Genomic DNA, 26,900 nt, shown 5'->3' on the forward strand with positions numbered 1-26,900 from the left:
TACAGAGGATTGATGGTGGCAGCAGTAGTAGGGCACTAATAAAGAGTATGCAACGTGACTAAGTAGTGTCCCCAGCTGCCATTGTTAGACTTAGCACATAATGAGCAAATAAAGACTGTTCAGGAGGAATTACAGGTTTAAGTCCCCTTGTGTTCTGTATCTCTGGCCTAGAGCACACCACACACCACTGTGAAGAAATCAGTGTATAAAACCATAACAGTGCAGTAAGTGGAGCACAAAAGTTGAGTCATGTGAAATGCGGTGTTGCATCATTGCAAGGTCAGGGAAATGTCTTGGGCCAGCCTGTTGATTAGCACTGTCCATTCTGGAGTAAGTTCTGGGAGTCAGGCACTTGATCCAGTCATAGTCCATCACCTAGTGGTGATGTCTGCTCTGTCCTCACTGCCCATGGGGCCATCATAGGACTGACTGGGAGCTACACAGAGGACCACAGCCGTGAGCCCTGTAACTTCTTTTGTTGGCCACTCCAGGGAAGATGAGGCTGGAGAACACACCTGTCTCCCTGCTTCCCTGGTTGGCTCTGGTTTCTTGCCATTTTGTCTCCTCTACTAGGCCTTGTCCTCAATATCTAGTTCCTTCATCTCCCCTACATTCCCAGGAGGTAAGAATTTTGGTCTGGTCCCTTTTAGAGAAGGGTGGGAAAGGTGAGAGGACAAGAATCAGTCTCCAGTGTGATACACCAGATTTTGCATTCCCTCAGGGCTAGTAAGTATAGGGTTCTACTCTGTTATCTGCAATTTCCAGGTGAGGGAGTGGAAACTTCTGCGAGGATACATAACTAGTGAAAAGAGAAATCTTGGTTTGATTAGACTAACCCAGTGGTCGGCAAACTCATTAGTCAACAGAGCCAAATATCAACAGTACAAGGATTGAAATTTCTTTTGAGAGCCAAATTTTTTAAACTTAAACAATATAGGTAGGTACATTGTTATTAACTTGATTAGGGTACTCTTAAGGCTTAGGAAGAGCCACACTCAAGGGGCCAAAGAGCCGCATGTGGCTCGCGAGCCGCCGTTTGCCGACCATGGGACTAACCCAATATCCATGGTCTTTCTATGCTTTTATCATTCCAATGAAGAAAACGTTTTCATTTATTGTGTAATGGTTTGGTTATACTTTATCTGTAATAAACTGAACAGCTTAGTGTGGCTTTGAGGGAGCACTTTGGGGATACTGTTTTTAGTTCTTAATTTGAGATAGATTATGTGGTCCTAAAAAGGGGTTCTTGGGCTACCAAGTAAAAGATTGCCGTGCCTCTAATAGTTGGTCAGCCAATATCTGGAAATTCCTGTATCAATAAGATTTGATTGTTATACTTTCATAATGTTTGCCTGTTAGAGGTTGAAAAGCCTCTTGTAACTATCCAGTCAATCATAGAATCCTAGTTAAGTATCCGTAATGCTAGAGAAGTCCTGGGTTAACATTTCAGTTTACCTATGTGGGACCAAGGTCAATAAGACTCTTCTTCCAAAGTATCTGAGTTCTTGAACTTTGTCATGCAGAATAAATTCACAATAAATTCTGCCCCATTGTTAACATGGGATTTAAATATCCCAGCTTCCATGAAGTAATGAATGAAAAGTTCATGTCATTCCTGTATCAGGTTACTCTTTCTTTCCCTTCCTTCCTTCCTTCCTTCTTTCCTTCCTTCCTTTCTTTCTTCCTTCCTTCCTTCCTTCCTTCCTTCCTTCCTTCTTCTTTTCTTTCTTTCTTTCTTTCTTTCTTTCTTTCTTTCTTTCTTTCTTTCTTTCTTTCTTTCTTTCTTTCTTTCTTCCTTCCTTCCTTCCTTCCTTCCTTCCTTCCTTCCTTCCTTCCTTCCTTCCTCCCCTCCCCTCCCTTCCCTTCCCTTCCCTTCCCTTCCCTTCCCTTCCCTTCCCTTCCCTTCCCTCCCTTCCCTTCCCCTCCCCTCCCCTCCCCTCCCCTCCCCTCCCCTCCCCTCCCCTTCCCTTTCCTGTTAAAAGTATTACTAAGTACATATGTCTCCTTTTCCCCCATCAACCCCTCCCTGCCCACTCCCACCCCCCAGGCCATCAGGTTACTTTTAAAATGTTCTCTGAGCCCTAGAAAGGTAGAGTTCGGATTTCAGCTGCTTCCTCCCTTAATCCCTATTTGATTTTGGAATGGGGCAGTATAAGAATCCCCTTCATCATGCATTTTCTTCCCGTTGGATTCCAGGTACAGGCCCTTGGGACAGTCGCAGTTTCTAGGAAATGAGATAAATGGGCTTTCTCGGCCTCCTCTGGTCCACAGTAAGCCCTGAGCCCCTTAGCCACGATGAGGCTCTAGGATAGCCGTCCGGCCTGCACTGAAGGTTCCCCAGGAGCCTTGGAAAGCCGTGTCAGTTGCCATGCCTCCCTCTGCTTGGGACAGCAGTTTAGAAGTTGTGTCAGTGTTCTCAGTGTTGTCAGAATTTAGTCACGGTCTCATTGAGATGAATAAATGGAAGTGAATACTTGTTAGAATTCTTGTCCCTCATTACTGTTTGCGTGATTACTCTTATCTAATGTCTCTCTCATATTTACTAGTTTAGAATTAGTTCCTGGTCATTATTCAGGACTAAGTTTAATCCCCTCCTAATAGACTCCTGGTTTACCTTTGTAAGGAATGCACTGTCTTCATTTTAAATAGCTTTCTTTCAAGCCCTCAAGAAGCATTCTGACCATCTCTGAGGAATTAGAATTCTTTACTATATTTTCCCCAGTCTATTTTTTTGCTTTCTTGGTTATATTTAATATTCGATTACAATTTCATCCTATTACTGAGGTGTTCTGGAATCTGTATTGTTAAAAATTATCAGCAAATCAAATGTAGAATTCCTATGTGTTTTGTTTTAATTGGACCCCAGGCCCACAGAATTGGATAAATTCTGGTTAAAGACACGCTGTTGTCATTGCTCTCTGCGTGGCTGTTCCTGTTTGTTTGTTTACAATATAATGGTCCCTCTGAGAACTAGACTGTTATCTACAATCTAAAGCCTAATTATGTGACTCTCCTAGTTCATTCACTCCCTGGCTATTCCCTTTTCAGTAACTGATTTTTATGTTAATATATTCCCTTCACTTTAAAAATGTTTTGATACATGTTTGGATAATATATTAAAGTTTTACTGTGTTGGGACTTTCTAAAAAATTGTATCATTGTTTACTGTCCTCTGGAACTTTTTTCCCCACTCCACATTATGTGACTAAGATTCATCCATGAAGTGTGTAGTTATACGTCATTGTTTTCTTTCCCTCCCCCCCTTTTTTTTTTAGAGAATTGAAGGGTTCTTTTTATTGAACATTTAGGCTTGAAAGAATCTTTGTACGAGTTCACTCTTCTCAACCTTTTCACGGCGTCATGAGTATGTTTTCAATTCTGTAATCTAACAGGAGGCTCCAATATTATGGTGTCCAGCCCACCAATCATGAACCAGAAAAGTAATGTCATCAGCACCCATTGACCTCAGTTCTTTTTTGTAAAAATTCACTAAGCCTGCAATAGTGCCTACTAGGTAACAAACACCCTGCCAGGTGCTTTATGAATATTAACTCATTGAATTCATTTAATCTTCATAGCAAACCTACAATGTTGGCAGTACTATTATTCTCATTTGTAGTACTCTGTGAGGTCATGTATTGGTTCCCTGAGGTTGTAGAATTAAGTTATCACAAGTTTGGTAGCTAAGAAAACAGAAATTTATTCTCTCATGGTTCTGGAGGCCAGAGTCTGAAATCAAGGTGTTGGCAAGGCCTCTCCAGCCAGAGGCTCTCATCATTGTTTCCTTAACCGTGTAATTGCTAGCATGGTAAAGCACCATCCTCTTAGGTTTAATACCCGGGGCCCTGGAAATTCAGCTGATAAGTGGCAGATTAACAGGAAAAAAGGCCCTTCTAGAAAAGAAGTCAAGAGCCAAAGAAGGGTTAGACATGAAAAATTACTTTATCAAAGAGCAAAATACATTGTGGAGAAGTGACAGGACAAAGGAAAAGGGTTTGGCTGTTGGGGTGGTAAATGGTGGGAAGGTAAATATATGGGGAAAACCAGTGGTAGATAAGGGCTATTAGAAAGGTTTGTTTGTGCAGACCCATCTCAGTGCCAACTTTCTGTTTCCAGTGGCCATGGTTCTTCTACTCTCCTTGGTATTGGAAAGGGGAAGGGAGACTGCTTTTAGCCAGAAAGAGGGAGAATAGAGAGCTTTTCCTGCATCTGCTCAGCATGATACAGTTTTTTGAGTTGCCTTCAGCTCAAAATAATCCTTATGCCAACCTGCTGTATTTCTTAGTGGCAAACATTGATCCTCTTCAGTAGGTTGCATGCTGCGTAAATAATTGATTTAAACTTCCACCGGCAATGTACATGAAACCTCATTGATTTACATTATCTCTACTATTTGGCTTTGTCAGACTCAATTTTTTTTCCCATCGAATTGGTGTAAAATGATACCTTGTGCATTTCCCCCCCTCCTTATTACTAATGAAATCAAGCATCTCTTCATATGATTGTTCTCATAGGACCAAGTATAACAGAGGGCAAAACAGGAAGTTGTAAAACTTTGCTGAAAGTCTTTAAAGAGATGGAAAGATATTCCGTGTAAATGCGTAAGAATACAGTTATCCCCAAATTGATTGAAAGGCTCATTGCAATTCCAGTAATCTTATAGTTATTGTGGAACTTGAAAAGATGACTGTAAATTGAATGTGGAAGAACAGTAGGCCAGGAATAGTCAAAACATCTCTGAAAAAGATGGAGGGTGAGGCTTGTAGTACAATACATCCAAACTTATTAAATAAGTAAGACAGCCTAATAATAAGACAGCCTGATTTTAGGACAGACACGTTAAATTGATAGAGAGCTCAGAAACAGACCCACACATGAATAGAACTAGAGTCTGTCAGTGGTGACTTGTATAATCTTTGACCCGGCAGTTCCTCTTTTTGGACTCTTTCTCATGGGACTATACAAATCTATAATGTTGACTGCACAAGATGTTTATTGTAAAACATACATATTGACTATAGACATTCTGGGCTGAAATGTTCATTAATAGAGAGCTCATTCAATAAATGACATATACTGAATATTTTATGGCTATTAAAAAATAACAAGGAAGAACTCTAAGTACTGACATGGAAAGATGCATTGTTCTGTTAAGTAAAAATAAAGTGTGTGTGTGTGTGTGTGTGTGTGTGTGTGTGTGTAGAAAAAGTGTGCAAGGCTATATACCAAGTTTTTAATAGTGATTATATCTGGGGGAAAGGGCAGAGATTTTAAATATTACAGATTAGGAACTAACATGTAGTTTTTAAAGAACTAAACAAAACAGACATTTAAATGACAAATTTCTAATACTAATAAAGCCATAAATACTAGTAGGTTAAAATTGTTGGAAAAGTTGTCCTTCTTGGTTACTGTTATGATAGGAAATCAGGCTATCTGAAGTGCGGTGCTGGCTCCGTCAAAGGTTGCTGATCTATAGCTGTTGCAGAGTTACACACGGGAAATGTATGTGTAACTTTCTGACAATAACAATTGCAGTAACAACAACAATAGCTTTCCCCCTCCGTAGTCTATTGTTCAGTGATTCGTGATTTAGAAGCTAATAGTCGTAAGTTTAGAGTTTGTGAAATTAGATATTCAACTAAATTAAAGAAAAAATATTTTTTTAGGAAAAAGGAAGATTGACAGATTAGTAATAGATCATATCATGAAAATTAAAATTGACTATTGATTTAATTTGTTGAAATAAGACCACTCATAAAAGACTTCTAACCTATTTAGCTCTTACTCACTTGATCTTTGTTGTTCTAGATTCCTGTTCATCCTGTGCCTGATCCCTTAGTTCATGAAGTTCTAAACTTGGCTTTCAAGCACTTTAAGCATAAGGAAGGGTAAGTAAAATACTAACTTGGGACTGCTGCTTTTCTCTGTGGGCTTATACTGCTTAAATATACTTTGAACGCTCATCGATCATTTGTTTTTAGCATTCAAAGCAATTATTTTTTTTAATCCACACAACATACATATAGAAATGATTTTTGTAAAAATAATTCTAAAACTAATTGGATTTATAAGAATTAGAAGGCTAAATGTCACAGCAAATTAAAATCTAGAGATAGGAAAAAATTTGTGTGGATTTTATTATCCTATAAATGAATTTTCAGAGAAAATTCTACAATATCTAACGAGAAATTTTAAGATATATTCAGAGAGTTTGTAGAAAAAAATTTAATAAATAATGCATTTGTTCTCTTGTTATTTCAGGTATTCGGGAACCAACACTGGGAATGTGCATATTATTGCAGATTTATATGCAGAGGTGATAGGGGTTCTTACCCAATCAAAGTAAGTTTCACTGATTTTGATATGCTTTTTGTTTTGGAATGCTTCATTACTAATATAGTTGACACTGACAGTTTTAAACCTACTGTATTTTTCATAGAATTCAGTTTCACCTTTTATTACTAAGCTGCTCTGTTCCTCAGAGGATTTTAAAGTAGCACCCATAGGGGAGAAACCAAGATGGCGGCATAGGTAAACACCGGAAATTGCTGCCTCGCACAAGCACTTCAAAAATACAACTAAAAGACAAAACGGACATCATCCAGAACCACAGGAAGGCTGGCTGAGTGGAAATTCTACAACTAGAAGGAAAGAGAAAAGCACACTGAGACTCAGAGGAGGTGCAGAAGTAAAGTGCAGAGGTACAGAGGCGCACGCCGAAAGGGCTGGCAACTGAGGATGCGGTGCACGTGGAAAGGGCTGACAGCTGAGGACGCGGCACATTTGGAGATGGCTGGCAGCTCGAATGGAGAGGGCTGGAAACTGAGGACACAGTTGTCTTTTTCAATCGGAAGGGAGTCTCAAGCTCCCGACTGCTCTGAACTCCAGTCCCTGGTGAGTCTCTGGGGACCAAGACTCGTGCAGGGAGAAACTGGACTGTCTGGCATCGAACGGAACTCGAGGGCGGCTTTCTCTCAGATTGCCGGGACGCTGAAACTCAGGGCTTCTTAGGATAGGACTGGGGAGCAGCCATAGCTGCTTGCTCTGCCCTGTTGATCCCCTGAGACCCTGCCCCATCCAAGCTGTGTGCAGAGGCTTTTGCATATGAAAGGCCTGGCCCTTTGCAACCTGAAAATTACCTAACAAACTGCAGCTGAATCAGAGAGACCCAGAACTTCCAAAAGAAGGTCTAAAGCCCCACAGCAGCTTGATTGCTTCACAGCTGGGCCTCATCTGGGCACCTCCAAACCCCAAACAAAGAAGAGGAATCTCTCCACAGCTCCTGCTGGGTAGCCTCAGGCAGAGGCTAAATTAACACCTCCTTAGAGATCCAAGAGCCAGTGTACCCAGTGGTCAGAGTGGGACCATCCAGATTACAACTCCTCAGATCCATAAGGGACACACTCAGGGAGCAGACTCAATGAGCACCAAAGCCCCACTGAAGCAAGTCTTGCCCCAGAAGGGTGTCTCCAGCTCAGAAGTTCTCGCACTGCAGACACAGCTGATTCTCAGTCAATTGGCCTAGAGGTCAATTCCTCCCAGTGATACCTACGACAATTAAGGCTTAACTACAACAAGACTGTGCACCAAGCCCACAAAGGGGTGCACTAAGAGTGTCCACCTCAGGTAATTGGGGAGACTGAGCCACCGGGCCCTATAGGACACCTAACAGAAAGCCACTCTTATCAACACAGGGAAGCAGCCAAAATGCGGAGACAAAGAAACAGGTCACAAATGACAGAAATGGAGGAAAGCAAACTACTGGGTATAGAGTTCAAAACCACACTTTTAAAGTTCTTCAAGAGTTTTCTAGAAACCGCCGATAAATTTAGTGAGACCCTCAAAAAATCTAGTGAGACCCTCGAGGTTATGAAAAAGGACCAACTAGAAATTAAGCATACACTGACTGAAATAAAAGATATTATGCAGAGTTCCAACAGCAGACTAGAGGATCGCAAGAATCAAGTCAAAAATTTGAAATACGAAGAAGTGAAAATCACCCAACTGGAAAAACAAAAAGAAAAAAGAATCCAAAAATACGAAGATAGTGTAAGGAGCCTCTGGGACAACTTCAAGCGTACCAACATCAGAATTATAGGGGTGCCAGAAGAAGAGAGAGAGCAAGATATTGAAAACCCATTTGAAGAAATAATGACAGAAAACTTCCCCTACCTGGTGAAAGAAATAGACTTACAAGTCCAGGAAGCTCAGAGAACCCCAAACAAAAGGAATTCAAAGAGGACCACACCAAGACACATCATAATTAAAATGCCAAGAGCAAAAGACAAAGAGAGAATCTTAAAAGCAGCAAGAGGAAATAAATCAGTTACCTACAAGGGAATACCTAGCTGATTTCTCAACAGAAACTATGCAGGCCAGAAGGGAGTGGCAAGAAATATTCAAAGTAATGAATAGCAAGAACCTACAACCAAGATTACTTTATCCAGCAAATCTATCATTCAGAATTGAAGGTCAGATAAAGAGCTTCACAGATAAGAAAAAGCTAAAGGAGTTCATCACCACCAAACCAGTATTATATGAAATGCTGAAAGGTATCCTTTAAGAAGAGGAAGAAGAAGAAAAAGGTAAAGATACAAATTATGAACAACAAATACACATATATCAACAAGTGAATCTAAAAATCAAGTGAATAAATAATCTGATGAACAGAATAAACTGGTGAACATAATAGAATCAGGGGCATAGAAAGGGAGTGGACTGACTATTCTCGGGGGGGGGGGAGAGGTATGGGGGGTGTGGGAAGAGACTGGACAAAAATTGTACACCTATGGATGAGAACAGTGGGTGGCGGGGGTAAGGGCAGAGGGTGGGGTGGGAACCGGGTGCAGGGGAGCTATGGGGGGGGGGGGGGAAGGAACAACTGTAATAATCTGAACAATAAAGATTTAATTTTAAAAAAAAAAAGCATCACCCATACTTTAATTTCACAACGTGTTTTCATTTTAGGTTTTTTCCCCATAACTATCTGAATTGAGGAAGTCAGAAATTGCCAGGAATAGTCAGGACATTACCTTATTTCCTACTTTTAACAATTCTGTAAGAAGCATTTTTTTAAAATCTTTCTTTTAAAAGTCTTTAGAGAGCTAATAATTACTTTTAATACTTTCCAGTTGAGTGCTTTTATTTCCAAGATATCAATGCAATCCCTTTATTCTAATCACCTTATTTGTTTTAATACTAAACAGAGTTTTGAATAGATAAAAGGGATACCTAAAAGGAAAGGTGAAAGATACCAGATTATTTTATGAAAAGTGTTATTCGTCAGGAGTTATACTCATTGAGCTGTCTTGAACCATCATTATAGTAAACACTAAAAAGCTGTTTGTCTTTAGTATTTGTGTTTGCTCTAAGTAAAAAGTATCAATTCAGATTTTTGTGGATGTCATTTAAAGAGTCTTTGGTTCTGAAATCATTATATAAAACCTTTTCTAAATTCTAAGAAGGCAAGTATTGTTAATATTTAATAGTTTAGATTTTAATATTAAGTAATGTATTTTATTTAGCATATTTTTTATCCTTTGTAACACATCAGTCACACTTGCATAACCAGTGCTATAGAACTTAGAACATAGTCTGTTTTATGTCATTTGGACATAGATAATAATATCTTAATATGTCACTTATATTTAATCAGTAACGAATCCATGTCTCAGGAATTATAGGCACAAAAACATGGACACAAGCAATGGTGTATTTATTTTATGGCATGGTAGTTCATGATTTTTAAATTTTTATCTAAATGAATTTCTGTCAGGAATACAGGTTAGAAATTCTAATACATTAGCAAGTTGAATCCAGAAGAACTTGCATGACCGCTAAGTTAATTCCAGGATGGTAAAGATTATAAATCCTAATGGCCAGTGAAATGATGCTGACCCTCATTGGTCACGTAGAGCAGTGGTGAGGTGATGAGCGTGAAAGAAAGGGAGCAAGGAGCCACAGTAGGTTAGGCTGGGCTTACGGACAGTTGAGGTGGGGAGGAGCGGGCCCCGGGGGGGGGGGGAGGGGGACGAGTAGAGTGAGAAAGGGAGGGGAGAAAGGGAAGGGCTGGGAGGTATATTACAATCTTGCCTATGCATTTCCTTTGATTGTAGTGATTAACAATTATTCTGAGAAATTTAATTTTAAAAAACACCCAACCCTTGGATTCTCATCTTATTGCAATATTAAGGTATTTATTCACTTTCTATATATTTTTTATAAAACACAAAAGAATATTTGAATGGAAAATGATATTGTATTTTCTAAGCATCAAATAGAAATAAATGCTGTACTTTCTATCATGTGTCCATATTTCATTAGTGTGTGTGTGTGTGTGTGTGTGTGTGTGTGTGTGTATTTTTTTTTTTCTCACTGTAGTCAGTGACCATTGGAAAAATATACTTCATTTTTCAGGAACTGGTTTCCCCCAAGTAACATTAATAGTAAAATCTTTGATTGTTTTCTAATATATGAAGGAGGAAAATGAAGTATTATTGATTAATAAGCTGCTAGATATCTTTTTCCAGTGTAAGCAAAGAAAAATTTGGTAGCCTTAACAATTGTGGTCATGTGACGCCAGGACGGTGCTCACATTTTGAAGACGTTTTGATTCTCTAGCTCATGCAGATTGTGAGCTCTGTGTCCTCCCACTCTTGTTCAGTTTTTCTGCAGTGTAGTGAAATAGGCGTTTTAAGTGATAGTTAATAGTCACAATCAATTGGTTTACCTCTTTGAATAAATTTGTAATCTCCAGTCCACTCTCCATACAACTCAAATGGCAGACTTTATAAGAAGGACTTTATAAAAATTGGCTCTCTGATATTTATGGGGAAGTTTTATGGGTGGGTTATTCGATCTTATTTTTATTATGGTTATTAATTATTAAATGGTAATGGTGCTATGTCAATGATGATATAGGAATTGAAAAATCCAATTATTCCTCTTTAAGAAACTTCTGATACTAAAATAAATGAACAGGAAATTTAGAATAACAAAAATTTTTGTCTTCCTATCTATGCTTTTCTGGCAATTTTGATGAGGGCAGAGAAAGGAGATGATGTTGGAAATTAGTGTTTTTAGCAAGTGAAATTATGTATCTGTGTGTATTAAAGGTTTCAGGCTGTGAGGAAGAAGTTTATGACGGAATTAAAAGAACTTCGACTGAAGGAACAAAGTCCACATGTGGTACAGAGTGTCATCAGCTTAATAATGGGAATGAAATTTTTCCGAGTGAAGATGTATCCTGTAGAAGATTTTGAAGCATCATTTCAGTTTATGCAGGTGATTTACTTCATCAGTTTCAGAGATTTAGCCTAACAATGACTTTTCTTGCTCTTCATGACTTTTAAAAAGAAACAATGTAGATATATTAATGACATCGTTATTAATTTCTTATTCCAATTGTTGAATTGTCACAAGTATAAATTAATTTTCTTTTTTAATTTAAGTATGTTTTGACCATAGCTTTTTGATATAATTGCAGAGTGTTTACAAAATAATCGTGATATTAAAAATTATTTCATCTTTCTCGTTTGTTAACCTAATGTGTTCCCCCCACCCTCCAGGAATGTGCTCAGTATTTCTTAGAAGTAAAAGATAAAGATATAAAACATGCACTTGCCGGTTTATTTGTGGAGATTCTTATCCCTGTAGCTGCTGTAAGTATTTTTTATTTTTATATTATATCTTAAAAGTACCTTTTTACTAAAGAAGTTGCTACATGAAATATTCTTACTTTCTGGTAACCTAATAGACAATGAGGTGGAAATTTGGAATATAACATGGGCATAGGGAAAAGGATTATTAGACAGAGCAGAAGAGCATCTATCAGTCTTTTAATTAAAAGAACCAGCCCTCAAGATCCAGAGACTGTTAGGAGTGCAGAGCATTTGCAACCTAGCAGGAGTGTGGCCTCAAGGCGCTCAGTGTAGCACACTGCATTTCATCATGGCCCTTGCTCCGTACAGAATCACAGCCATTTCAGTAGCCTCTGAAGAATTTAAAGTACTGTGACATACATCCTGGAATTTACCAGACTGTCTTGATTTTATAAGTTCTGTCCTACAGATTGCTGTGACATTCATCATACCTATCAAAATTTGTACTCTGAATTGTTTAGAAAATAATGATCGCAGTAACTTCTAGGGAAGCACATTGATAGAAACTTTTCTTGGTGTAAATGTAGAGTGTTATTCAAAACTAATTTTGCAGTTACTGGTAATGAAATATCAATAGTAATGGAATTTATAGCATACTATAAATAGATTTTTTTTGTTTTCTGGTCTCCATCCCTACCCCACTCAGTTTTTCGGTGTAGTATGTAATATTCCACTCATTTTCAATGTACTACATATTGTTGTATAATTGACTTTTATATATACACATATATATTATTTTATTTTTAAAAGATTTATGAAAGTGAAATTGACATACAATAAATAAACCACACACATTTAAAGTGTACAATTTGACATATATACATATATGCACACATATATATGTATGTATATATGTACTAGGATATATATGTACCTGAAAAACTGTCCCTACACTCAAGATGATGTACATATCTTACACTCAAGATGATGTACATATCTATCACTCTCTTCGAAGTTTTCTGGCGTTCCTTTTTAATCCCCACTCTCGCTCACCCCACTTGTTCTCAAGTGTAACCAGTGATGTTCTTTCAGTTTCAGTACATAAGTTTTGGATTTCCTAGAATTTTATATTAATGGAATCTCACAGTACAAACTCTTTTTCTGACTTCTTTCAGTCTGCATAATTACTTTGCAGTCCAAGTATGTTGTAGAATATATCAGTAGTTTATTGCTTTTTCATTGTTGAGCAGTATTTCATGGTATGTCTATACCACAGTTTGGTTATGTGTTTACCTGTTTTTGGACCTTTGGGTTGTCGCCGGTTTTTAGCTGCTACAAGCAAAGCTGCTATGAACACTCATATACAGTCTTTGTATGAACATTTGCTTTTCTTTCCTTTGGGTAAAAACCTCGGAGTGGAATTGCTGGACCAAGTGATAGTTATAGGTTTAACTCTTCAAGAAATTGCCAAACTGTGTTACAGAGTGGTTGTACCATTTTGCATTCCCATGAGCAGTATGTGAGAGTTCCAGTTCCTCCACATCTTCAGCAACACTTACTCTGGCCAGTCTTTTTCATTTTCGCCATTACAATAGGTGTATCATGGTATCTCATTCTGGTTTTTAATTTGCATCTACCTAATGACTAATGCTTTTGAGCATCTTTTCCTATCTTCATTTGTCATTCATGTATTTTCTTTGACAAAATGTCTGTTGAAATCTTTTTTCACATTTTTGTATTGGATTGTTTTCGGATTGAGCTTTGAGACATATATTTTTAAAATGTGGATGTAAGTATTTTATCAGATGTATGCTCTGTGAATATCTTCTTCTAGTTCATGATTTGTGCTTTCATTCTCTTAACTATGTCTTTGAAAAAGAAGTTTTTTTTATTTTGATGAGATCTGATTTATCAGTGTGTTCTTTTATAAATTAAACTTTTGTATTATACCTAACAAGTCTTTGAATAACACAAAGTCCCTAAAGTTTCGCCTATATTTTAAATTTAAGATTTACTTTTAGGTTAGTGATCCATTTTGAGTTAATTTTTATATGGTAAGAGGATTGAATTTTATTTTGTTTACTTTTTTGTTTTGTTTTTGTTCCAACAAAATTTGTCCATTTGTTGACAAGACAATTCTTGTCAAGTGCTTTGTCTAAAAAATGAATTGACTCTGTGTGCTTTAGTGTGTTTCTGACTCTGTTCCAATGACCTGTGTGTATGTTCTTATAATAATAGTATACTATCTTAATTCCTGTAGTAACTTAGAGGCAGGCAGTGTCCATCTTCCAACTTTATGCTTTTTCAAAGTTATTTTGGCTATTTTAGGTTCATTGTAGATGTGGAATCTAATGAACAAAATAAGCTGACAAAATAGAAACTAAGGCATGGATACATGGAACAGACTGCCAGAGGTCAGAGGGGAGGGGAGAGGAGGGGAGGAGGGAGACTGGATGAAAGAAGGTGAAGGGATTAGCCAAAAAACATACATCCATAGCACGTGGACACAGACAACAGTGTGGTCATAGACAAAGGAAAAGGGGTGGAAGTAGGTGGAGGTGGGCAAAGGAGGGGAGAAATGGGGATGGAAGGAGACTTTGCTTGGGGCAATGGCTGCACGAAGTAGTGTGCAGATAATGTTTTATTGAGTTATACACTTGAAACCTGTATAATTTTGCAAATAATGTCACCCCAATAAATGCAATTAAAATTTTTTAAAAATTTAGAGTCACTTAGTCAATTAAAAATAATGCTGGTGCCGAAACCGGTTTGGCTCAGTGGATGGAGCGTCGGCCTGCGGACTGAGAGGTCCTGGGTTCGATTCCGGTCAAGGGCATGTGCCTGGGTTGCGGGCATATCCCCAGTGGGAGATGTGCAGGAGGCAGCTGATCGATGATTCTCTCTCATCGATGTTTCTAACTCTCTGTCTCTCTCCCTTCCTCTCTGTGAAAGATCAATAAAATATATTTAAAAAAAAAATAATGCTGGTATTTGAATTGGGATTTCTTTATATTAATAAATGGTAGGACAGACATCTTAATATTGATTCTTGTGATTCATGAGCATAGCAACTTTCTTCTTTGACTTAGGTCTTTATTTTCTCTCAACAATGTTTTGTAATTTTCAGTGTATAGATCTTGAGTATATTTTGTTAAATTTATCCTAGGCATTTCTTATTTTTGTGCTATCGTAAATGCCATTGTTTTAAGATTTCATTTTCCAGGTGTTCAAAATACTTTTCAGTGCTTGTATTTTATTTCACTTTTGCCTTATTGCACTGGCTAGCATTTTTCAGTACAATGATTTAAAAAAAAAAAATGAGAGCAGACATCCTTACCTCTTTTCACATTTTAGGGGTAAAGTCGCCAGTCTTACCAATAGGTATGATGTGACTTACAGGTTTTTCATAGATGCCTTTTATCATATTGAGGAAATTTATTTTCATTTCTAGTTTATGAAGAGTTGGTTATTTTTCAGGAAGGAATAAATGTTGGATTTTGTTAAATATCCCCCATCCTCGTCTGTTGAAATAATCAGATGATTTTTCTTTTTTGTTTGATAATATATTGAACTATATTAATTGTTGAGTCAACATTACATTCTTGGGGTGAAACTCTTGATCATGATAAGACTTTTTTATATTGTTAGGTTTTATTTGATAAGGTTTTTTATTGAGAATTTTTGCACCTATCTGTGTTCCTGGAGCTCTTGGTCTGTGGTTTTCTTTTTTTAGTATCAAGATAATTTATGTAGGAAGAGTTTGTGCAGAATTGGCTTTCAGTCTTTCTTTGGAATTGGATGGAATATATTAATACATCCACTTAATCTGGAATTTTCCTTGTGGGAACCTTTTTAACTACCAAATGACTTTCTTCAAAAGACAGGTTTTCTCAGACTACGTTTTCTTGAGTGAGCTTTCAGATCTTTCTGAGGTGTTTATTCATTTCTAAGGGAATTATCAAATTTATTGGTATCAGGTTGGTCAGCTTTATACTATATACTATACACTTTATATTATTGTATCTGTAGTGACCACTTTCATTCCAAATATTGCTAAGTTTTGACTTTCCTTCTTTTTTCCTAGTCTCTCTGGCTAGTACTTTATTAATTTTTTTGATCTTCCCAAAGAACTAGTTTTTGGCTTTATTGATGATGTTCTCTATTTTTCAGTTTCTATTTCATTGATTTCTGCTTGGATTTTTATTATTTCCTTTCTTCTACTTTGGTTTTAATTTGCACTTTTTGTTTGTTTTTTTGTTTCTTACGGTAGAAGCTGAGATCCTGCATATCTTTCCCTTTTTTTCTAATATAAGCACTTTAATGCTATATATTTCCCTCTAAGTAGTTCTAAAGTGGCAGATCACAAATTTTGATACCTTGTGTTTTCATAAAGGTCAAAATACTTTTTAATGCTCTTTGTGAAATCCATAGGTAATTTAGAGGCATATTATTTTGTTTCTGAACATTTGGGGATTTTTCCAGAGATCTTTAAGTTATTCATTTTTAATGTGTGGTTAGAGAACATACTTTGTATGGCTCAACTAGCATTAAATGCACTGACATTTGTTTTGGGGCCAGGGTATCATCTATCTTAATGAATGTTCATGTGCACTTGCAAAGACTGTACGTACTGCTGTCGTTGGATGGGAGCGTTCTATAAATATTAATTAGGTCCAAGATGGTTGATAGTATTATTTGTCTATGATAACCTTGCTGATGTCCTGCCTACTACTTCTAGCAATTATTGAGTGAGGAGCACTGACGTCTCTGACTGTAACTAAGTGTAGATTTGTCAGTTTCTCTTTGCGCTCTGTCAGTTTTTGTTTTGTATATGTTTAAGCTCTGTTATTCAGCACATACCTGTTCAGAATTGTGATATCCTCTTAAATGGGCACCTTTATCATTTTGAAATAACCCTATTGTGAAGATTTTTAAATGCATACAAACATAATTTATAGCTTTGCAAAGTAGTTAGAGTCAGATAGCTTCCCATCCCCACCTCAGTTTTTGGCCGTGTGGATTAGGTTCATTTTATCAAAAAGAAAACAGACTAGTTAATAAAACCATGGCAGCTTGAGGCTGTTATCATTAGTACAAGCACTCTGATTTCTCTCCTCAGAAATGGTTCCCATTGCTACTTATCCACGCCATTTGTGCTCCCTCCTTGTTTGAAAATGTGTGGGGTTTTTTGCCAGCTGTTTAACTTGGGTTAGGTTACAGTTTTTAACGCAATCCATCAAACGGAGCCAGTTGTACAAAGCAAGATGCTTGACAATGCCCCGTTATTACTGAGTTGCCTCATTCTTCTTTTATGCCATGTTCCCTTCTGTGGTTTATTAGTTTGCTAGGGCAGCCCTAACAAAGTACACACACTAGGTGGCTTAACCAACAAAAAGGTATTGTCTCACAGGGACTCTGTTCCGTGCCCCTTGCCAAGCTTCTGGTGTTTACTGACAATCTGTGGCATTCCCTGGCTTCTAGAAGCCTCACCCCAATTTCTGCTTTCATGGTCACATGCTGTTCTGCTGATGTGCACGTCTGTGTCCAAATTTTCCCCACTTTAAGGACACCGGTCATGTTAGATGAGCTGCGACCCCCCGATATGACCACAGTCACTCTAACCCATAACAACTGCCTCTGAACATAGAGCCACTTCTGCCTGGAACTTTCTTGCCTCACTAAATACCTCCTCCCCTCGCCCCCCTTCACCTGGCTGGACTCTCCTCATTCATTTGTTATGGGTATTGAGTGCTTTCTGCGTGTGGGGGCCTCGTGTACGCGCAGGGGATACAGTGACCAAGGTAGGAAAGGCTCATTGCTCCTATAGAGTCTAGTTCCGAGGAAAACACAACAAACTCGTGTAAAATATGTGGTATGCAGACGGTGGAAAGGACTCCGGAGGGATGGAAAGCAGGGCAGAGAACCGCCAAGATGGGAAGGGAGTTGAAAGGTGGCGGTTGACCAGCGGCTAAAGGAAGGAGGGAGTGAGCCATGCTGTACTGGGGGGAAGAGCCTAGGCAGAAGGAACAAGGGCAGGCGTCCTGAAGCCAGAGCACGCATGATGTGTTTGAGCAACAGCAGGAAGCCAGCTAGTGCGGCTGGATCCCACTGCTGGGGGCAGGAGAGCGGGAGAGAAGGCCAGAGTGGTTCCAGGGGAAGCTGTTGCAGTATTTCAGGTAAGAGATGTTGGATTCGGCTGAGGTGTATCTTGTGTAATTTTTCCCTAGGGGCCCCCTCTGACTGCTTCAAAACCACAGAGAGTTTCAGTTTCCTCTTACAGCATCTGGTAGACCACCTGTTCACTGGCCTGCATTCTCTGCTTGTGCTCTCAGGGCAGGGACCAAGTTTATCTTATTTACTTAACATTTGGTCAGTTGGCACGTTATGGTACTGTACTTGCAGGAGCTCCTCAGTGAGGTATTAACCAATTCCAAACCTTACGGAAAGTTCTTGTAGTTTGAACCCACGTTTGTAACCATTTTCTTACTTTTTGCCATTTTCTATCTTTTTACCTAGGCTGTTAAAAATGAAGTGAATGTTCCCTGTTTGAAAAATTTTGTGGAGATGCTTTATCAGACTACTTTTGAACTGAGCTCCAGAAAGAAGCATTCATTGGTATTAAGAACCATTTCAAATATTTACATATTTAATGAGGGGGCTCTTAGTAATTGTTTTATGAAGTCAGTGGAGATTTAAGAGAATTGTAAAAAGTGAAATTGTCATGTATCCAAAGTGTAAAATAAGGCAAATTTTATATATTTTCTCCTCTTTTAAAAAAATTCTGTTCATGATTTTGCTAGCTCTGTATTTGATAGGTTAGTCAGACTTCATTCTAGGTTTTCACCTGGCCTGACAGGTGCTTTACAGTATGTGTTATAATAAGGGAAAGGTTGAATGTACTCTTGTATTAAACTACAAATTCCTTTATTTTACATGATAATAAAATAGCATCTTTTGCATTCAAAGTTTCCCCCCCACACACACATAACCACCCGTTTCATGTAACTTTGAGGGATTCCTCTGAATTTTCATGCAACTTGGGGAAAGTTTGGAGACTTGGACAAATACTTGGCCACCTATGGTAGAGAGAGTGAACATGCGTTCCAGGCACTGAACTGAGTGCTTTGCCTCCTTTGTCTTCCTTAAGCCTCACAACCTTGTAGGATGTGTATGATTATTATTTTCCACTTTACATTTTAGGAAAGTGAGGCTTAGAGCTAGTGATGTATCCTCCCTGGTGTCAGACACCTGGCAGATGGAAAGCTGACACTTCAATGCCAGTCTGTCCTCTGATCCCAGGGCGCGTGCTCACAACCACTGTACCGACTGAAAGAGGAATGGCTCTAGGGAAAATAATAGCATGCTCTAACTCAGGGAATATATGATAGGTCAGAGAACAGTCCTTATAGAAAATTTGCCCTTTATTATTCTTTGTTACATGACTCTAGGAGATCATGTTTCTTACTATAAATGGGTAAACTGCATAAAGGAGTCTTTTGGTTTCCTTGTTTATGAGAATAAATGAAATATAATTTACAAGTCCAGTGCTTTGTCGTGTAAAGTGTTAACTCTCTCTTTTATCTGTCTTCTATAGGCTCTATATCCACTAATCACCTGCCTTTTATGTGTCAGTCAGAAACAGTTTTTTTTAAGTAACTGGCATATTTTCCTACAGAACTGTTTGTCGCACTTAAAGGTAAGACATAATCTCATTTCTGACCTGTAACTACTGACTGTAGTGTGTTCACTTATGCATATACATTGACTAGCATGTAATAAACTTTCATTACTATTGGTACATATGAATAATTAATAGTTTACCATATTCCATTTCTTATGCATACTTTATACCTTCTATAGGGAATCAGTCATGTATGAACATGAAGAAACTTTTGATTAAAATTTTGGTTTGTCTTACTGAGCGCCAAATTGTGCATTTTTAATGATTGATGTATTAATAGTATCTTCAACCTAGCAATATTTGTTAATAAAGTCCTTAGAACCGTAGAGTATTAATCTTATAAAACTTACTTTGTGTTTGAGAAAATTCAATAATGTTAATTCAAGTCTGAATAATATTTAAAAGCCTTGATAATAAAATATTACTAAAAGCACATTTCATGTAAGTATGCCCAGCCAAATTAAAGTGTGGTACTGGATCCACACAGATGTAACATCCCCAGAAATTATTCTGACTTGAATCAACACCATTTGGCACATCTGTGTCCAGTCTGTCTTAGTACTGAAAACAAAACTGTGAGATAGAAGGATCCTAATCTTGCCAGGGTGCTCTGCTAGCAAGCTCTAACAGGATCTCCTATTCTTCTGCGGGTAGGAGTGCTGTTAATGACTGACACACGGGGGAGGGGGGGGTCTGGGGGGGGAGATACTCTTTATCGGGTAGGAGCACTGTTAATGATTGACGCGGGGGGGTGGGGGTGGAAGAGAGATAATCCTCATCTGCATGTCACGGGAATGCTTGATTTGAAGACCGTTTTGCTACACAGATTAATATTCAACGATTTGCTTACAGTATATATAAAAGGCAGATGTGAGATTTCATTTCCTGTCATCCCTCTAAGTTCAGGTTAAGATTGAAAACCTAATACTTTAAAGGCAATGACAAGACACAGAGAGATTAAATTATTTGTCTCTGGCCTCACAGCTCCTTGTGGTCTTGTGAGAAATAGACTGCCTTTCCTTTTCACACTTCAGGAATGATCCACTAGACAACATTATCCTAAATATCTTTTTCCTGATTTTATGTATCATTTTAAAAAATGTCTTGATTTTTTTTTTGTAAGATTTACAGGAAATATAGGTCTTTGAAAAATATTTTTAACTTTTTCTCTTCCTGGATCTACATTGATTTTATTCATGTTTGAATGAGAAGTGATATATTCTGCTTTGTTTATGAAAATTCCCACAGTCAAATCAAGCTGATTCAATGCTATGACATGTAACCAGAAAATAAGTTTTTATTTACTTAGTTATATTACGTACTGTTTTCTGTCCTTATTTTGATGATTTATATAGATAGAGGTACTTAAAGGAGATTGATAATTTGCTGGGTAATGTGATTCTTAATACTTTTAATAAAATATATTAAGATGTGCATTTAAGTGTTCTTGGAAGATTGCTTTGTTTCATGACAATTCATACTTTTCTGTTGCTTGTTGGAATTTTTTTATATATCTACATTTCCACCTAACATATTTGCAATTCTTTCGCAGTACCTTAACTTTTTATTTTTGTCTTAAGGCTTTCATTTAAAATGCTCCATTTTCTTTGAATCCTTACCTCCTGATAAATACTTCTGGCATATTGTCCATGTTCATGAATGGCTATGTCAATCTGCCAGGCTAAAGGAGATAAGAGCCACTTAGCATGAATATTTGGAGTATAGTTGTCTTGGCCATTAACCCTTAACTTACATTAAGGCTCTATTCAGCAGAAATTTTATGACTTGGTTCCTGTTTACTAGGTTTAGATTCTGGGGCTAAGCTGCATAGTCTAGGTAAGGAATTGAGCATTCAAGTGAAAACTACATTAATTACCTGTTGTGACAGGTATAATTTGTTTTTATATGTAGGAAATACTGGCTCAAGGTAAAGGCCTTACCTAAATTGATTTTGTTTTGAGATTCAAGTAACCTCTTAATTTAAAAAAAAAATGTCTATAACAGTTTTTCATTTATTAGACCTACTACTTCTTAAAATTGATTTTTACTAATATTTGCTATATGCTAGATTCTCTGAATACAGTATCTCATTTAATTCTTACTGTGACAGGCTGAAAGAAGAGAACTAAATAACCCATGTTTAGGGAGCCAAAAGTGATAGAGATTTGCATCTAGATACATTCAGTGCCATAACATTTGCGCTTTCTGGTCTACCTTGTTACCTTTTAATGTACTATTAGGAATGATGCTGTAACAGATATTTTAAGAAAATATTTTGGCTATAATTTTAGAATATTTAAAAGACATCCAAAGTCATAAAAATAATATATTTTCGAGGCACTTTAAGATATTGCCCAATTTTTAAAAAATTATTATACCAGTTTTTGAAGCTGGTGATCATAAAAGATGGGTTTTAGTCCTAAAGGTTCAGAAATAGCACGAGAGAACATCCTATTTATTTTCATTGAAAATGTTAAATCTGTTAATTTTGTTCCAAACAGAATTTGGTAGTTTCCAATACCCCTATCTTTATATCAACTGAGGTCATTCTGTGAAAAATGACTTTTAAGTTTCTAAAGAGCAATTAAGAGAGAAATAAGAGTACGTATCATACAGAAATATTTTGAAGAATTTTTTTCTACAGTGTATGCTTAATTTCCTTTAAAAAATTAAACTTTAATGTTTAAGTTCAATTGCAGTGCTTTGGAGAGGAAAAATTAGGTTGTTAAAAATTTAAGTGTTTTCTCTCAGTTTGAGTATTGTAGATGTATCCCAAGATGCCCAAAAAATTAGAGGATTTTTTTTTTTTCTGAGTATTTCTGGCCACTGTCTTGGAAATTTCAGATTTCTTCTAAATAGAGGCCTTGGTGAGGAGCTGTCTTGTTTGGTGCTTATTTTCATCTAACATGCATGTGCTGCATCTCATGTTTATGTTTGCTGTCTCACGTTGCTTTATTTAGATGCCATCTAACAACAGTATCAGAAAGCAAATAGAAACACTCCAGGTGAGTTGTGTCAATGTAAGACGTTGCTTTATCTCCTTCACGTGTGCTTTTTTTTTTCCCCCCCCTTTACCCATTATTGCATTGCATGTCTAATAATATTTATTCATGCCTGCTTCTTGTATGGTAGCAAAAGAGTAGCACACAGCAGGAGCATTCTAGTTTTCGTATTAAAGAGGCCCCAAGAAAATGAACTTAAGATATTTGATAATGAATGTTGATTGTTAACCAGAATTCTCAATTTTAAGATAGTCTGTCTAATTTACATTAGCTGTTAAAAATGAAATTTTTTAAAGATTTGCAAATGAAGTTGAGACAGTAGCTTAGATCTTGAATATGATTTTATTGCAACACTTTTTAAACTTCATTTGATTGGTTTGGGTTTTAAACAGATTATTTGGGGGGAGGTTCACAGTAGAGAAAAAGGAAAAAAAGAATAAAATAATTGCTGCCAAAGAGCATATTTGACTGACATACCAAATTTTATTACATATTAATACTATTGGATTTTTATTAATGTAATCTGAGTATTCACATTAGACCAAAATAGTAATGAGGCAATTAAATATCTTTGTTTAAGACTCAGGTCAGTTTAGGGTGTTTTTATTATTTAGGCATGATCGCAGCATTGTAGTGGTCAAATAAATAATAATCGATTTTTATCACTTCATCTTGTGCTATTGTTCATTATAAAGTATTCTGCTTTGTTAACATAGTGGTCAATCTTGGAAAGTTTGAAAATCATGTATTTTTGTGGGTTTTTTGTTTTGTTTTTTATGCTAGATACTTTATAACTTAAAATAAGAAAATAAGATAAACCTAATACTTTATTAAGCATTTATATGAGAATAATTTTTATGTGGAATTGGGCTTAAATATTTTTAATGTACAATTTATACTTTAAAAATACAATTTAATAATGTGAAAGTATTATTTGGAGTGTACATAAAACTAATTGAATTCATATTTTGATATTTGACATCTATGTTTTAAACAATATCAATATAATAGTAAAGAAAATACTGCCCAAATCTTGGTTATTAGTAACATATGCAGGGTGTCCCCAAAAATGTATGCACTCTTTGAATAATTATAAAGGCAGTGTTTATCAAAATACATTTCATTTTCAAAATGTAATAGAATATAATAATTTCATTATTAATTATATCAAATATTCATATAGATAAATGTGGTAAAGTATATTTTCTAGTGGTTGTCTTTTATAAAAATACCCTTAGTTGTTACATCTTTTGCATAGTTTTTAGTCGTAAGTAGTTAGATGTTCATTTTTCTATATTTTAAAACATAAAATAGAATGGCCAATTACTTAGTATTTAAGAACTCCCTTTTGTCTGTTGCTATATATAAGATTATTGTTCAGTAGTAAGAAATTCCCCAAATAAAATTAAATAAATGCTAACTTATAGCAATAAATGCATCCTACAACCATGCATACAGTTTCTCCTAATAAAATTGATGATTAGCTGCATTTTCAATATTCACAATGAAATCTCATTACGTGACTGGTCATTGGAGAACTTTACTTTTTATAATAGCTGGTATGCAGAAAAGGTTTGTCGATCAAATTGTGATTGAAATGGAAGACTTTTCTGCTTCTAAATAGTAATAATTTAAATAGTGTTCTGATTCTAAATAAATAGTTGAAGGTATAGACCCTTGTTGAGCATTTATCATGTACCAGGCAGTGTTTCAAGTGCTTTTCACATAATTTCCTGAGTCTGTGAGGTAGGTACCATATTGCCTCGTTTTTAAAGCTGAGGAAATTGTGGCACCAAGTGAGGTAGCAGCAGCCGAGGGTGGGGTTTGGCTGGTCACTCCTAATTTGAGAGACCATGCTCTTAACCCACTAGTCTATGTATTTCCTCTTGTTAGGCTAATCACTCAGTAATATTTTGCATTATTTCATAAATGCAAATATCTGTAACAGCATTTGGTATTCTAGATTTTAACTGTATATGGGTTGCAGTGAATTATTGCCAAGATTAGTAATCCTTCTATCATTAGGCCAGTATTGTATGAACCGTTTATTACCAAGTAAGTTGATGTGTGTGTGTATAATTTTGAAATTCTTAGAAGTATTATTATAATTCTAATATTGAGTTGTTTTATTTTAAGTGTATAAGGAATGGCTCTGGATTTCCTTATGGTTACTTTTGAGCTATCTGTACTTACCATACACCAAACATATACTTACCATATATATACAAACATATGCTTACATATTTAAACCTGTTTTAGATTGAATAAAAAAGAGAGGAGTGAGGGCTTTTAGTTGCTGACAGAGAATGTATCTGTTCTTAAATGATTGCAAGTACTTAAATAAACTTATTTTAATTCTCTTTTGTTCTAAACAGAATAAAGATCCTAAAATGTCTCGAGTTGCACTGGAATCTTTGTACAGATTGTTGTGGGTTTATGTAATTAGAATAAAATGTGAAAGCAACACTGTAACTCAAAGGTGAGTGCCTTTGTTTCCAAGTGTATCTTAAATAAAATATTGCTAAAACATATCTCACTAAGTGAATTTTATTTTTTTATTTATTTATTTATTTTTAAATATATTTTATTGATTTTTTACAGAGAGGAAGGAGAGAGAGAGAGAGTTAGAAACATCGATGAGAAAGAAACATCGATCAGCTGCCTCCTGCACATCTCCTACTGGGGATGTGCCCACAACCCAGGTACATGCCCTTGACCGGAATCGAACCCGGGACCCCTCAGTCCGCAAGCCGACGCTCTATCCACTGAGCCAAACCGGTTTTGGCTCACTAAGGGAATTTTAGTTAACATGACAAACACCTTGTGGGGGAATACAAATTCTCCTGACATACTATGAAGAATAGGAAGAATAGTTTGTGACTGTTCTGTTAATTTCATCATCTCATTATGACTAATTTTTTTTTTTCCCTGTAGTCGTCTTATGAGCATAGTGTCAGCACTTTTCCCAAAAGGCTCACGTAGTGTGGTTCCTCGTGACACACCTCTCAATATATTTGTGAAGATTATTCAGTTCATTGCTCAGGTGAGTATTTCACCTCCTAATACATGTGCCCATGTAAGGGACAAGAGTAATCTGTTGCAGTAACTTGGAGTATGAAAATTTGTTACAAAATCTAAAAGTATGATAAAATATTTATTACTATTGAACAGTGGAAATAATAAATGTATGCTATAAATATAAAAAATGTTAATGGTTGGTTTTTTTGTGGGTTTTTTTTTTTGGTGACAAAATAAGTTTGTCATGGATCTACACACTTGGGGAAGGAAAGGAGAGCCACAGGTGGAAGAAGCACTGTAGTTCGGGGGGGGGGGGGGGAGGGGGCTCAAGAAGGTGTATGATCCTACCCTTGTGCTTTTACTAATTACCTCTGGAGTAGCTCGAAAGGTTGTGTGTGGGTTTTTTTGTTTTTTTTTCTTGAAAATTGTTTTCGTAATTTGTGTTAACGTAGGTCCTTAGGTATAGATACTAGAATCCACTGTAGCTAGTTGAACCGAAAGGGATTTTTTAAGGAATATAAATAGTTCACAGAAACACTCATAGTCTGAATGATTAAGAGGAAACTACAGAATTGCTAACAAGGAGGCTGCTGCCTCCACCACAATCAAAAAGTTGCCAAATTAGGAAATCACCACAGATGTCTTAGACCCATGCTGCTGCCATGTTCCCACCAGTAAAGCGGGTTCCTCCCCCCCCGCCCCCCCCCCCGACCTCCAGTTCCCAAAGGCTTGCATGAGGGCACCGCTTGGCAGGGTCTAAGCCATGTTCTAAAGCCCACTGTTACCAGGCATCCTGGCAAATACCATTTTAGCTCTCCAGGCTCTGCCGTACAGGAAGGTTTGTTCTTAGGGGATTGACTGGGTGCTGAGTGATCACATTGAAGGTTTCAATCACATCAGCCCTGCAGAAGCATAGGTAGGCTTACCTCCTCAATGTAGCAAAACGTTTGATTCCAGAATGTTCATTGCATTCTCTTTGAACTAAAAATCTTACAATTTAGATGGTCCAAAATGTAGTTATTTTGATAGTAAATAAATAAGGAATATTTAAATAAAATGAGTACATTTCTATTTGCTAGAGCACAGAACTGATGGTAATTAAATAAGTATAAATCTGCCGATAAGGTAAATGAAAGCAAATGGTGCTTTAGCTCTAGTATTCAGAAAAAATTGCCATTAGGTTGTATCCTTTTCCTCCTCCTTTTCCCCGCCCTAGTTCCCTTGGATTAATCGCTTCACACCAACACTCCACCAGAACTATAAAACTCTCTCAAACATCAGTTAATCTTCCTGGTTAACTTTTTCCTTGGAGATTTCCTTCCTGGAACCCTGTTCTTCTGTCCCATCGGATCTCTCGCTAGGCCAGCTGCATGGATAATGCGGGACACACTTTCATCTAAGAGAATAACTTCACTTAGATTTTGGATATGATTTTGGTGAATGAATACTTAAAACTTTACCCATTGCTTTGGGTATTAAATCATTTGATAAATATCTATAATTTTTTTATTATTTAAAAATTTTTTTCAATTACAGTTGACATTCAGCATTACATTGGTTCCAGGTGTTATAGTCATTAAACTATAATTCATAAGT

At 36.8% G+C, this 26,900-nt stretch overlaps 1 protein-coding gene across 1 annotated transcript in view; it reads left to right on the top strand.

Moving 5' to 3' along the window:
• FRYL (FRY like transcription coactivator) overlaps positions 1-26,900 on the top strand; it is a 245,410-nt gene that overhangs the window by 122,467 nt on the left and 96,043 nt on the right. Inside the window, exons 8-15 of the mRNA XM_081097652.1 lie at positions 5,812-5,891; positions 6,265-6,345; positions 11,118-11,286; positions 11,571-11,663; positions 18,120-18,218; positions 19,198-19,299; positions 24,662-24,765; positions 25,221-25,329. Of these exons, the coding sequence (XP_080953778.1) occupies positions 5,812-5,891; positions 6,265-6,345; positions 11,118-11,286; positions 11,571-11,663; positions 18,120-18,218; positions 19,198-19,299; positions 24,662-24,765; positions 25,221-25,329 (837 nt within the window). The remainder of the gene's footprint in view (positions 1-5,811; positions 5,892-6,264; positions 6,346-11,117; positions 11,287-11,570; positions 11,664-18,119; positions 18,219-19,197; positions 19,300-24,661; positions 24,766-25,220; positions 25,330-26,900) is intronic.

The sequence above is a fragment of the Myotis nattereri genome (genome assembly GCF_964212035.1).
Source record: "Myotis nattereri genome assembly, chromosome: 1".
NCBI lineage: Eukaryota > Metazoa > Chordata > Mammalia > Chiroptera > Vespertilionidae > Myotis > Myotis nattereri.